A 15,551-nucleotide genomic window follows, 5' to 3' on the forward strand; every position below is an offset into this window, starting at 1 on the left:
CACACACACACACACACACACACACACACACACACACACACACACACACACACACACACACACACACACACACACACACACACACACACACACCACACACAATCACTGTTCTATTGCAACAACCCCTCAAGTCACCTGTGATACAAACATCTTTGATATTTTGTTCTCCACGCAGCTTTAGGTTGTTATTTTAGCATTACATTCAGATTTTCTTTCACTATATGCAACATGAAACACAAGCAATGTCCCCGTCCTTTCTTTGTACGCTCCGCATTAAAACTGAGGAGAAACGCAATGAGCTCCGAGATAAAATAGCAGCGAAATGTCGCGCTCACCTCCGCAAATTACCCCAAATTACCCCTCGGATTTCCAACCAAGCACGCAGTTGTTCTTTTGCAGTTAAAATGTAAACACTACAATCAGCATTTTAATTCATGATTGCCAAACAAGCCGTGAGCTAATCACGGAGAGGAGGGAAAGAAGATAATGAAGAAAGCAACAGAAAAAAAAGAGAGGCAGAATAAGAAGGGAGGCAGTGATTAGGTCTTAATGTGTTGCCTCGTGTTTAAGAAAATGCTTTCTACGGTCTTTTTTTATCCGTCAGAATACACTGTAAGCATGAGATACTTAAGACTAAGTCAAGGTCAGTGAAAGACATTCATAATCTCCCTGTGAAATGTTATAAAAAAGGCCAGAATGCAACTTAAAAATGTGTATAAAGCTTATTTTGTGTTGTCTCTAAGAGGCCATTTACTCAACTATCAAAATACTATAGTTTTCCGATATCTAGACTTTAATGTGGCAATTTTAAAGTAGTAACCTAATAATTACAAAGGCTAAGGTAATGGCCCTGAGCCTGATGAGACCTTTGGGTAGACATATATCCAGAATGGACAGGCGTAACGCTTTTAACCTTTTCTCCCAGATTCATTACGAAACGCAAAACCCTGACAGCGAAGACCTGACGCCTGTCGTTAGGAGTTATTATCTGATGACATTTCAGCGACGCCTGGGACATCTGCTCATTTTATAACACTCTAGAAAGTTGCACACACTACAAAGTTGTTTTAATTGCGAATACAATACCAATACTGTGTTAAACTTCCAAGAGATTCAATATACCCACGTCCACAGAACTGGAGAGAAAACATAATAAAAAACATTGGAAGTGAGGTCAAGCAGTGGTTTATTTTCCTTCAGATGTAACCAAATCCAACAGTCTCACGGCTAAATATTCACTCAAGGTCTAATAAATATGTACCGTTCACCTGTGGCAAAAACAGTCCAATTTTCCTCATTTGGTTCCTGTTTGATAGTGGGGTAATTGTGGGGAAAATGCAGCCAACTATTCTACAGTTTAAGGGTACAATAACTGGTAATAATAAATGAAACTCACTTTGTTTGTACACCCTTGGCTCCCAATAAATCATTTGAAATATTAGCAGTGCTATGTTAACCAAAGAAAACCCCACTGTGTTCAGAACATGCTGTTACTCTGAATGAATTGGCAAAAACTCCAGTTGCTTTTTTCTAATAATAATTTCCTTAACTCCATGAGACCGGAGGAATGAAGACATTCCTACGACTCGCAGCCAAATTATAAAATATACCCTGCTTGGGTAGCTGTGCCCGGGATATCTTAAAAAAAGCTTGAATTAAAAATACCTTTTCCTTCCTTTAGGAATTCCTGCAATTACTCACTCGGTTTGAGACGTAGAGGGGCGTTTCCCACATTGCTACATCTTCATCATTCTCTATCCAACACCCTCTATCACCTATGCACACACACACACTTTCACTTTACCTCTCTATAGTGTAAAGGCAGCTCCAAACTGCTTGTTGTTGGCCCTCATCTTTGCAGAGCAGATGGCTGCTTTCTGCACCACATGGCCAGCACTCAGGAGATGAGGGGAGCTCTTTAACAAGAAAAATACTTGCAATCTGCTTTAGCAACTGTAGCTCCTCCTCATCATCACATTTTTTTTTTCCGCATGGCGTCAGCAGCAACTCTTAACCCCCCCCAACCACTTCATTCCCCCCCAACGGCACTGATTTGCCCGCTCTGCATTCATCTAGCTACTGTTGATGATTATTTAAATACTTAATGCTTATGTAAACAAGTCAAACACAAGGTCGCCGAGTGAGATTATTAAGATGCTGCACGGATACACGGTCGACTGGCCAAGAATTCCAACTCGAAGTCTCCCCCCCCCCCCCCCCCCCCCAGTTTTCTATCATGTTTCTCCAACATGTGGGAACACGCTGCATATGTATGGAGAGCCGCATTCATTATTCATGCTGGGAGTCAGTTCGAATGTGGTGAAGAAGAAGGGTTTTTTTCCAGAAGAGGATGGTGAGCAGAGGCTTATAGCAGGGGGAGTAAGTTATCACATTTTTTTTTTTTTCTATTATGGATCTGCACCGTTTGTATAATTCAGTTTGAGCATTATGGGCTGAGTCTGGCCAGAATACTGCAATACATAAACCTTGAGGAATGATTGAATGCTGGAGAGTGTGAGTGCTTCTGGATCATTCATTGTAATTTATAGGAGATACAATGCATATAAAACTGTTGATAATTAGTTTGAGCCATATGTTTGGCCTAAATCTAATTTAATAAATCACCTAAGTAGAGTGATACTGTATGTTGGTAAGAGATCCAGAAATTGGTCCACATATTTTTCAGGGGAAATGTGCAAACACTTAAGCTCTTATAGATCACTTGTCCGTTAGGTTTTCTATATGGCCGGAATTCGGAAATATTAACAGTCTATTAAGGTGTTTTGTAAACCCTGCCGTAAACCGTCAATTGGTATATGGAGAACACTCCCTGTGGAAAGCTCACCTAGTTGAGCTTCACATGACAATCTAGAGGAATTTATTAAAATATGGCAACTAGTTTAGTTCAGAGTAGTCCCTTCTGTAATATGGAATCTACAATAGCAAACCCTAGTCATTTGAAAGTATTTGTGTCGGTACGGTAGTAGTGACTGTGCTCGAAGTATGTGTAAATGTTTCCAGAAACATAATACAAAAAGATGTACTTACGATGTGGAGCATGATGTAGTCACCCAGACGTGGGGCGCTGTCGATGCGGACGAGGATCCCGTCTTTGATGGTCGTGCTGAAGCCCACCGCCAGTCGGTCCGTCCGCGTGCTTGGCCTCTCATTGTTGGGCCACGTGTATGTGATCAGACCCCCTCCTTTACCGAAGATATAGGTGGTGCCAGCTGTATAACACAAGAAGGAAAAAAAGGTCAGGAATTGAATTTATTCTAGGGCAAAGAGATACAGATACCAGGCTCAAATCCAATACAGGGAAGTACACACATTCTGTAAAAAGCAACAAGGGAGCAGAGTGTTGTCGCCTACAAAGCACTTGTCTGACAAAACTAGATCCAAACCTCCATTAAATCCGCCGTAATTCCTTTACAGCTAGTTTGCCACTGCTCCAATGCAATTGTGTCCAGTTCTATTTTAGTTTTCTAATGGTATTCAGGCACCGCCACCTTTTGGGTAGAAGTCAGCAGTTCCCCTGGCGCCATCTATGACCTATCCAGCTCTTAAATATAGCCCCTTCCCAGGGAATAACAGCCAGTATGGCCAGAACTGGATAAGTCTCCCAATCCTCATGTATTATATATGAGACCTGCAACCAAAGAACAAAGGCTGGCAGAGGAAAGAAGAGAAGGGGTGGGAAAGGAAAAAAATCGAAGACCTTCGTCGAGCTTATTTGACAAATGCAGTTTAGAAAAAAAAGGTCCACAGCCAAGAGAAACTCACTAGGATAAAGATTTTTGTTGTGACAGTCACTGTGCAGATTTGCATCATATTATAGGCTCTGATTGGAAAAAGCTTGGCCCTGAGACACGGAAAATACTGCGAAAGTCTGCGAAAGTTGTCCTTTTTCTCTCTATCATCACGTGGACGGAGATAAAAAAGGGAAACGTTTCATTCTTTGGTTGCAGGGCGGGATTCAATTCCAACTTCTGAATGTTCCCCAAGGAGCATCAGAATTAAAGCGCTGAATCCTTGAGCAGCTTAGCCATCTTGTCCACATTTAGGCAAAGATAATCAAGAGATCAAAGGCAGTAGACCCACAGCAGAAAGACTGGTTGGTGAATCAATATGGGAGAGGAAACAGACTCCTGTGGCCTAGAGGTACTGGAAAGCATTTGGCCCACCTCAGAAGCTGACGACGGTTCCTAATGAAGTCAACGTATGAATTCATTTTTCTACACCATGCCTCTGCAATCCTTTCTTCCACATCGCCTCTCTCCCTCTGTCTCCCCTCCCTGTCATTCCTATGTTTTCATTCACTTCCTCTCTAAGTCACCTGAACATCTGTTTGGCCTTGTGATGGGTGCCCAGCTGTCTCACTGTTTCCCCCTACATAGCAGCCAACAATCTGCTCTGTGGTCCATAATACCCTGGAGACCGAAGGAACATATGGATGAGAAGGAGAGAGAAGGGAGGGAGGGAGTCTATCGACCAGAAGAGTGTCTTTATTTGCCTCCGGGCACACAAACAGGTCTGCATTTTACACACCGCAGGTGCCAGCAAATGCAATCCACCAACTAAGGTCGTCGATGTTACGGGATGAATACCTGAATAAGTGAAGCATCCCGAGCCTCGAACAATTGCCTGGCTTCTTGTAACTAATAACCCTACATGGCTGGTTTACCACGGACGCCTCCCCTTTGAGAATTCCTTTTTTTTCTCGGAGAGGAACAATAAAATCCCTTCATTGCTCTCAATGACATTGCAGCTGATGTTTGCGTCATGTATCACCTGCCTCAAATAGCTCATTTCTTCCATGGAAAGCAAGGCGCTGAGAGAGCAGCCTGCAGCCAGGTTGCACCGGATCTAGCCCTGCTGTCTCATTGCCTCAAAGTTTCTTCTTGCCAAAAGAGTTCAGGCAGACTTGGGATCAGCTTCCCCGGCAAACGAGCAAACTTCGCCTATCTCATCTAACACACACTCTCTTTTTTTCTGGAGGGGATGACGATCATGAGCAGCAAAGATACAAGCACCCCGGGGAGCCAATTATCACGTTGAAGAAATTTGCTCAGTGTTTCAAGAAGACAATGTTCAGCATGAAACGCACACAGACGGCCACACGCACATCGGCAGACGCACACACACACACACCGGTGGGCTGATGGAGGCACATTGTGAAGTATATAAGTGTGCAAACACGTGTGCAGACTCAAACACTTGCTGCCTTCTCGCATAGATCACACAAGTGGGTGATTATTACAGAGTACAGAGAAGAGAGAGAACCCGAGAACGCCGAAATGTTGCAAGTATCCATGAAAACCTGCTCGGCCCAGACTGCACATCCTGTATTTTCACACAGCGAGGAAGTCCACTGCATATCAATTAACTCAATTGTGTGAAGCAAAGTGTGGCATCATTGCCGATACTCATCTGATGTGAATGGAGAAAAACAAGTGAATGGATGGTTAGCAAGGCTTAACTCTCATGGTCAAGAGTTTCATTTGAATAAGTTCACTTAAAGGGGACCTATCATGCAAAATGCACTTTTGTACGTCTTTTATACATGAATATGTGTCCCCGGTGTTCCAGGGAACTCACCAAGTGTCAGAAAACACAACCCTCTCTATTTTCCTCCATACCCAAATCTCTAAAAAAAGGGGCTGCAACGGATCTGATAAAAACTGATCCAGATTTGAACACTTCTATGTCGTCACAGAAGTGGCGCTATGGCTATTGGGCCAACTCTCCACCTATCAGGGGAATGTGGGGTTGGGCCACGGCCGGCCATTGCCGCTCGAAAGCGCTGGAGACGCTGTAGTGCATATGCCAGGCCTGTAAGTAGTCTGCCACAAAAGCAGCGAAGAAGACTTCCCGCCCATAGTTACCATGGTTACCCTTCTGTTTATTCTCCGCTGTGGCTTTTTTTCTCCCTCCCCGAGGCAAGCGTTTGCTCCTGCTGCTTTAATTCAATGCAATCCCTCCCCGTCGAGGCAAGCACTGTAATTCTCTCTGGTTAGTCCACCAGCAGATGACAAACACCCACCTCTCCGCCTCTTCCAAGGAACGAGGGGACCGTGCGGCAGAGTTTCAGTTTCAGTTTCTTTCGCCGGTCAAGATGTCCGTTAAAGTTTAAATCTTCTGGACAAAATTAGAAAAGTGCCGGTCAAAGGTCTTCTTTGTTATTTATTGAGCTTTAAAACAAATGAATAACGACTCTATATAATAAAACACGGAGGACGGAGATCTCTTTTTCTCCCCCTCTTCTGACAGCCCAGCAGCTGATCAGAGCACGTCTCCCCTCTCCTGCAGGGGGGCGTGGTCAGCAGAATCAGACCCGTAGACAGCAAACAGCACATAGAGCGAAATGAGGCATGGCTAAAATGCATGATCTGTTTGGTATTTTGAAAACAGAAACGTATAAATATACCTTATATACTGTAGGTATGGCCCTACAATATATTATTCAAATATAGCATGATAGGTCCACTTTAAGAGACAAAAGGGCTTTTCCATGCGAGGGAGATTTTTCCACTCTTAGTGGAAGTTGAAAATAATTGGATGAAAGTGGATAAGCAATGGAATGTTTTAGCATGCATACTCTCAAATACTTTCACTTACTGTACACCTCCTTGGGTATTAACCTGGCCAGTAACGGCGAACAAACAATAGTCTTTTCAAGGTTTGCGCATTCAAAATAAATCTAAATGCAAAAAGCCTGTTCTTCATTAAAATAAAATGAACCAACAAGTTCAGCTGTTTTGAAGATGTTTGTACTCTACATTAGTAAGATGATCTCACATTAGCAAAAACGTTTTAAAATGCACATGTAATTAAAAACAAAACACAAGGGGGCTGCAAAAAAGAATGTCATTCATTGTCTGGAAAATAACTTGCTTCATTACTAAAACGAACCATAATGTAGGAGGATATCAGTGTTCCAACGTAATGGGTTTTGTGCTTTTTTGTTTACTAGGGGTGTAACGGTATCCGTATTCATCCCGTACCGTCACGGTTCGGACGTCACGGTTTGGTGCATGCAGTCACACGATGAATACGCCTTTTTTTACGGTGCGGTATGCTAATGGTAACACACGCCAAACATGCTAAATCATATCAGAAGGCATCACCCAGTATGCCAATCACCGGAGCCCGGCAAAAGACAACAGCAGTTCAACAGCTTATCCCCGCTGTTTTTAAGAAGCCAATAGACATGAAAGCCGAGAGACCAAAAGAAATAACGGAAGCTATTGGCATGTATATTTCAACGGCTATGCGCCCTTATGCAATAGTGGAGGACCCCGGCTTTTATTGATTGTGATTGAAAGTGATTGAAACACTATCTTATTATTTATTTTGTAATATTTTCAAGACATTCTTTTTAGTTTTACAGCTTATTGAACCTTTTTGTTTGACATCAGCCATTATAGATAATACAGCCATCTGAGTGTCTGTGGTACTGTTTGTGGTTTGTTTTGAACTGTGTAATACAGTTAATTATTCAAAATGTTAAAGTTCCTTATTTTTTTACTGAAACTTGCACTACTGTTCAAAAATAAATAAAAAACAAACCTGGAATTATGCATTTGGGACTTTTCTTTTCTTTTTCTTGTTGTACCGAACCCGTACCGAACCGTGACCCCCAAACCGAGGTACATACAGAACCGTGAATTCTGTGAACCGTTACACCCCTATTGTTTACCATTATCTGCTTGGGTTTAACAAAGAATTTGATACAACAGCTAACATTTTTATCGAATCAAATCCAAACAGGTTAAAAGTTATACTTAAAGCAGTACAAATGTTCTTTAATGGTAATGTTGAAATCCTCTTCAAGGTTTGTATTCTTGTGCAGACTTTTCATGTGCTCTCGTGGTCATTCTTGGCAATCTCCCAGAGATGGACGCTGACAACTTAAACAGCAGACATGAATTGTTCAACATACATGGCCTTCAAAGCTACGATGCCCCGGTGTAAAGCCAACCCCAGGGGGATAATATCATCAAAGGAATCAAATCTACAAACAGATTACTCCACAATATGTTATTTTTGGTGGATCAGAGGGGGACTTTCATCTCCATATTTGAATAATGCAATCTTGCAATGGCTAGTGGGTATTGGAGGGAGGCCATTTGAAATCTAAACATATGGGTGCTCTATTGATTGTGAGTGAAAGAGATATAAACAACACTCTTTGTTACAAATACAAGGAAATACTCCAATATGGACCTTTAAAGCTCCGGTGTTAGTTTTGAAATAAAGGCTTTGTGCTAATGCATTGCTCTCCACTGTTGTGATTCATTGCCTTGGCTGTGGACCTCCGTTCAGAGACAAACTGTAGATGAGAGACTAGGTCAGAGCCTTGGCCTCTATTTCGCAGAGGTCCCCCGAGGCGTGGGAGTGCAGACAGAAGGTCAGGACACCTGTCTGCAGAACAGAACTATGTGCTGTCCTTCAGGCCCACCCCACGTGACATTACCCAACTAGAGGATAGAGGGGGGGTTTTTTCTCTAAAAAGAAGAGGATGGTATTTTCGCACAGAGGCTGAAATGATGGTAGGTCACCAGTTTCAATAGACTTGACCAGCGGGGGGAAATAGTCGTAGTGGGGTAAAAAAGATTGCCTGTGGAGCCCCCAATGTGCGGTGATTTTACGTACACTATAACAACGTTTCTGCTGGTTTCAACAAGGGTAACTGTAAGACTTTAAAAGACTATAATGAATGCAAATTGAGACCTATTTCATGCCAAAACTGGCAAAAAGTACAAAGGATATAAAGGAAAATCTGCGTTCCAGAATTACTTTCAAAGTAAATGAACGATCTGGGCGCATGCTTGGAAACAGCTTGCCTCTGTTTTCAATGCTTTTTTTTTGCTGATTATATTATTTGTTTTCATACGAACACTCTAAAGAAAGCCATTTTTGGGGGGAATTGTTTCCAAGAAACGCATAAAGTGATTGAGATTCATACAACTTTATAAAAATAACATTAACATCATAATCCAATCAAATTCTTAGAGCTGTCAGAATCCTATTTAAGGCTTACATTTGACACTTTTACACTATAAAGGCATTTTTGGGACCTGAGCAAACCCCATTCCAGGCATGTTTGCACGCTCTTCTCCCTCATCTTTCACTCACACATTGAAACCGCACTAGGCAACAATGCTATCTATAAAAGAGCGAAAAGAGCAGAGCAGCTGCCACGGCGCATGTCTGTTGTAACTGGGTAATTGGTTGTATTCAGGCTTCACACCATGCTGGGATAAAACCCTCTGTTTAGAGGCATCTGGTCGGAGACCTAGAGTAAAAGAGTGTTACAGTCTGTTCAACTGCACAGCCTGCAGGGAGGTGGAGGGTGAGAGGAGTTGGATGTGTGCACCTGTATGTGCATGAGTGTATGGGCAGCCAGAAAGAAGAAGGAGCCTCTGCCAGCTTCCGAACGAGGCACAAACTGCAGTGGGTAAATGTTCTGTCTAAGTACAGTATGCACACACACACACACACACACACACACACACACACACACACACACACACACACACACACACACACACATGCTGAAAGACATCTCCATAGACATCTAATAGTCTGAACACACACATCTGCAAGCACACACACACTCCTTTCTCCTCGGTGTGTGTTGTTTATGTGCTTTTATGTCTTTTCCTTATTATCTCTGGGGCTTTCTGCAGCTCTGGCACCCCAGGGGATGGAAGGAGAAGACAAACACGGTTTGATGTGGTCGAATTCTCTGCCATCGGAGAATGAGGAGAAGAGAGGAGCCTTGAAAAGAAAAAAATCTAAAAAAAAAACAAATCCTGAAAGTGAGATGCAAAATGTAATTGCCTCCTCAATCACGTTCAAAAGAACTCTATCATAGCAATTCTTTCCCCTGCCATGCTTCATACATGGGGAATTATTAGGCCTGCTGTCCTTCACACGGCTACAATAAAGAATCATTGACGAAGGAATCGAATTGTGAGATACTGAGCTGTGTAATCATCGGGATTTATCTCCATTTTACAACCTCCTATCATTTCATAATTCATATTTCCAACTGTTGCCTCTCCCCTCCGGGATAGAGTGAGGGACGAGACAGATGATAGATCCCCCCCTCCCTCTCCCCCCTATCTCAGCAAGTTCAGAGCAAATGGCTAAAACCCTATACACAGTATGTCTATATGAGTGTTTTCTTTTGCAGCATATACTCACAAAATTCACTTTGTATGTGTGTATATCTCGACTGTCAAAATACGGTGGCCACGTGTCCCATCACTCATCAGCGCCACTGAACAAAATGCAGAATATGATTGATGAAGGGCAGCGTGTTGTGAAGAATGGCTATGTACAGAAAACAGCCAGCCTTGAATGATTTACACTGTCTGTTTCCCCGTTATAATAAGCTGGAGCATTACCGCACTACATGGATTCACGCGCCAAAAAGCAGGGGTAATAGAAGAGGAGGAAAAACACAGACAGAATGGACGGGGCGTGCACAGGGGAAAGTGAAAGAGCTGTATTATGATATATGTGCAGGCAACACGCTGTGAAACACATACAGAATTGCGATTAAGAGGATTTTGTTTATGGGTTTTTACCAAGATATTCGCCCTAAGCAAAATTGATATTTTAATTTAAATTAAATGTTCAGCCTAATTAAACATATGTACGTAATTATCTTATATCGAGTATGATCACTGGTAAGGATCGCTCATGTGTAAACTTGAATGAATGTCAAGATGTGGCAGAAAAGATTATAGCTTATCTTGACGTGTTTACACATATGGATTACTCATTGTATATTTTACATTTTGTGGCCTTTTGTCAGGGTCATATTCTAACTTTATGAGCCAGATAGCAAATGCACCGAAGCGTGGCAGACGCTCAGGCAGCTTCTTCTTCTTCTTCTTCTTCTGCTGCTGCAGCACCAGTAGCCAGGATGATAAAGTCTGAGCCGCTGGGCAGCAGCTGTACTCGCTAGAATTGAGCAGTCAAATACTACAGTGGTTGAATTTGTGCTATAGTTGCCCACCACTGCCAAGAGAAGCAAAGGCTCTCTGCTGCAGTGAGATTTAGTGCTGGGTGTTTTGTTGGAGTGTGTTGTTAGTGTCGGTGCAGAGGGAATGCAGGTGACAGGAAAACACCATGTCAACAGTCAGCACAGGAACATTTTGTGCTGCTCTATAGGGCTGCAACCAACAACTGTTTACATCATCCATTCATCTTCTAATTAAACAATTAACCACCAAATTGAGGGAAGATTATGTGAAAAGTAAAATAGAGATACATTTCCAAGGTGATTTTCTTATGACTTTCCCACGTGAAAAAGATCTTGGGTTTTGCCATCTTGGGTTTTGGCAGCAGAAGTGACACAAATGGTTGGAGCTAAGTACAACCGAGCACTTTAGGCAACCACACATGTTCAAATGAACTTCTATGAACTTGAACTGGTCTATCACAAGGTAGCAATGTCACTCCCGGATTGATCGCCTATTTTCCTCTCAAGTGGACCATCATTTACAAATTGAACTTCATGCTGTATTAACAAAGACTTCAAACTAAGAATTTAGAAACTCGTAAGTGGGATGTTGTAATAAATCAAGTGAAGAAGTAGGGTCACTTTTTCATGTACAATCTGACTTGTTTCTGCAACTGGTCTCACAAAAGGTAGCAATGTTTTAAAGCATACCCCAATTATTTGTGTCTATTTCTCTGTAAATTGGACCATCATTTCCAAATTGAACTTCATGCTGTATTCAAAAGGACTTGAAGCTAAGAATTGAGACCATGAACTTGTCAGGGAAATGTTTACTGAGGTAATAAATCAGGTGAAGAAGTAGGGTCATGTTCTCATAGACTTCTATACAATCCAAACTGCTGACCATTAGAATGCAGATCTATTGCACTTCTGTCACAACAATTATTCCCTGTAATTAGTGTGTAAAACATTGTGCTTGAAAACACTTGAGACAGCTCTTTTTGTCCCCTTTCACTGGAGGGGGGGGCCACATATTTCCACGCCGAACAGCTCGATTTGCCATCTGTATCACGGCGCTGAGGCAGAAGTGTAGAGATGTGGAAGAGGGATGGCAGGGGGAAAGAGGTGGAAGAGTCACTTTTTTTGCGGGAATATGGAGGACAGACATGGAGAAGAAAGGAACACAGATGGAGAGATAGTCGAGAGGCGTAGATGTGATCCTGATATGTTCAGCCCCCACTCTCTGGGAAACAAGTAAGTTCTTTACTCACAGGCATGTCAAATCAACCTCACATCTCTACAGAAGAACAAGACGATCGACTCACGAGACACCCATTAACGAAGCAGTCATGTCTCCTCACTTCAGCTCCGTGTTACACTGCAGAGGCGCAAACCAAGTACACAAGTGAAAATGCACACACAGACTAGAGCAGCAGAAGGTGAGCCATAACAACTCTCCCCTCATTACTGCGAAGCTCGGATAGCCAGACTCCCCCTTCTCTCCCTCCCAACTCTCTCTGTCTTCCCTCCTGCTGCATTACTGACACTCTTCCCCCGTTGTAGCGGCAAGCGGACAGAAAGGAAGGGGCTTTAAATGATTTTCTTTTTCTCGGCTCTCTGGAGATGTCAGCTCCTTTTCTCTCTGGTTGGGAAAGGAAGAGGATGAGGGAAAGGGGTCTGAAGAGGATTTCAGAGGCTGGGGGGGGGGGGAGGAGGAAGGAGAGGGTTGCAGCTGAGATCCACGCAGCACTCTAGGCTACAAAGAAGACCTGTCTGCTGGCTTTAATGCTGCACGCTGCCACCAGTGGGATTTCTAGAAAGGTGAAAAGGGAGACATCGCAACAGAGATGAAAGGGAAGACGGTGCGAGGTGGGGGAGATGAAGAAGGATGCAGGTTAAAAGAGGAAGAGGCAGACAGACAAAGATGGGCAGCTAAGGTGGGGACAAGTCAGCTTAAGGTGGTGTAAACACAAACAACTATTTGGGACACTTTAAGCTCTGTAAAACCTAACTCAATCCTGTTCCTTTCTATGAGCGGAAATTAGCATTCTGTCAGCTCAAGTGTTGGTGTTCACACCGCTCTCAGCGAAATTAGGACACGAGTGTCTCCTTCGCATCATTCATAATGCATGACACACCAATGCGTGAGGGGCATATCACTTTAGAGGCAGGCCACGCCAAACCCTGCTGAGGATTAGGTGAAGATCTCCTAAAGAATAAGGGATTCCAAGAAGGGTCCGAGAGGAAGCATCATTTATAATTGAATCTTCCCCGGAGGATAGTGCAGCCTGTCTGCGTTTGCCAAGGCTTCGAGGAGAGCCCAGAACTCCTCCTCACTCTCTCCCAGTCTGTCTCTGTCTCTCTCACACACACACATGCAACAAAGAAACCTCAGCCACTGATCTTATCCCAAGGGCCTTTGTGTCTCAAACCCCAGTTGGTCACGTTCACTCATTGTGAACTTTTTTACAAACTTTGCCTTTGTTGGTCCAAGCGATGGGGAAAGTTTAGATTGAAAAACACTGCTTTGAAACTTTGGTTTGGTTTGTTCTTTATAAATGGAGATGTCGTCAAACCTGCACCAACTGCTAAGCCACCACAGACCTTAATATCCCAACTGTGGGTATAATAAACCAGAATATATGATTTTAGAACAGTCATAGATCCATTAAAAGGAAAGATATTCCTGAAAACACCCACTTCGCTCACATGTTTGTCACAAAATGTGTGTGCCCCCCATATTAACTTGTCAAATAACCTTTACAGATTTATAAGCAGCTTGAATCCTAGAAGGTTTATTATTTCCTAGATATTTAATAAAAAATACTTTGGGATTTTTTTCACTTTATTATGATCGTTTTAAAAGGTATCTTGTGGAGTTTTTGAACAGTAGTTGCATTAAAGTGGACCTATCATGCTATATTTGAATAATATAGTGTAGGACCATACCTATATAAGGCATATTTATACTTTTTTTTTTCAAAATACCAAACAGATCATGCATTTTAGCCATGCCTCATTTTGCTCAATTTTACATTTTTTAGCTCTGTTTTTGCAAGGGCAGATTCAGTGAGAACAGCACTATCTACAGGCCTGGCATATGTACTACAGCGTCTCCAGCGCTTTCGAACGGCAATGGCCGTGGCTGTCTCCTCCTGATTGGTGGAGTTGGCCCAATAGCCGTAGCACCACCGTCCTGACGTCAGGACAGTGTTCAAATCTGGATCAGTTTTTATCAGATCCGTTGCAGCCCCTTTTTTAGAGATTTGGGTATGGAGGAAAATAGAGAGGGTTGTGTTTTCTGACACTTGGTGAGTTCCCTGGAACACCGGGGACACATATTCATGTATAAAAGACGTACAAAAGTGCATTTTGCATGATAGGTCCCCTTTAAGGAGTAATATATTTCTGAGCGATTCCCAGATTTGTTGGTATCTATCACACGGGTGTCGACAACACAATACACATTCCTGGGATGGGTATCAACAGTTGGCAAACTAAGTTCAAACCTAACATTGGATGGTAGCTCATACTGGAAGCAAGCAAACACAGATGTAACAATTATGGGATTCAATCAGTTACGTTTTGGGCTCAATTTGACCTTGTGGATACAACAAAATGTTAGGTGTATACATTTCACAAGAAAACTCCTGCTTCTACTGTTGTATTTTCTATAGTACTTTCCATTGGAAAATGTATTATAATAAAGTATTCTTTAAAAGCTGACCATTGGATAATTGTAGAGTCAGCCATCTTGTAGTGAACCAGTACATATAGGCAGTTTTTCCCCTCCATTTTACAGAATGATAAAGGTGCTGAAATGTTTTGGCTGAATAAAGAACATGCCCTCCCAGTGAGGCAGATAATACTGCAAGGTTATTTTTCACAAGATGTCAACAAACCGCAGCAGCAAATGGATTTTGCTAGTTCGGTTTGTTTGCCTCAGACTAGTTGTGTATAGAATGTAATAAGTCAAGATGGATTGACTATCTGTCATCGTGGCTGCCACCTTTCACGCCGACAACCAGCTCCAATATTTGCTTCTGGTAGATAGGTGGTGTTAATTCAGAGCACTGATGATTGAGACAGCTGTGTAACTTTTTCGCCTCTTTTTCTCCTTCGACAGAAAGTCTGCAAAAGCGGGAAGTGATAATTAAGGCGGCACCTCTGCATTCAGTCCTCCCTCACATACAGAAATTGCAATTTTAAATGGAGGCTGACAGCTACAAACAGAATCTTACAAGCTGACGGAGAAAGCAAGCCTTGCTTTTCCATGCCGGCCCTGTCAAATCATTCTTTCTTCTGACATGCCGTCCGTGTATTTCAATTACAGGTAGACTCTATTTATAAATCAACTTGAGAGCCCCCTGCTTCTGAAGAATTTGGATTAGAGAGCTGGACGGACGGATGCTAAAAGGAATCAGCATCTTGTATGAAGCAGGGTTAATATTGCCTTTGATATTGACAACATCAAATAGAAAAAGTACTTGAACCTTATGTGCTATACACAGTAATGGCTCTCCCTCGCGGAGGTAAACAAACAATGCAATCAAGCTGACAATACTGATGTCTA

General features: G+C 42.6%; 1 protein-coding gene across 2 annotated transcripts in view; it reads right to left on the reverse strand.

The window, feature by feature from the left end:
• Positions 1-15,551, reverse strand: part of LOC117498559 (neurexin-3b-like) — a 314,909-nt gene that overhangs the window by 74,288 nt on the left and 225,070 nt on the right. For both annotated transcript variants that reach the window (XM_034150741.1, XM_034150742.1), the window contains exon 19: positions 3,049-3,230. In XM_034150741.1, the coding sequence (XP_034006632.1) occupies positions 3,049-3,230 (182 nt within the window). The remainder of the gene's footprint in view (positions 1-3,048; positions 3,231-15,551) is intronic.

Source organism: Trematomus bernacchii, unplaced genomic scaffold, assembly GCF_902827165.1.
Source record: "Trematomus bernacchii unplaced genomic scaffold, fTreBer1.1, whole genome shotgun sequence".
Taxonomy (NCBI): Eukaryota; Metazoa; Chordata; class Actinopteri; order Perciformes; family Nototheniidae; genus Trematomus; species Trematomus bernacchii.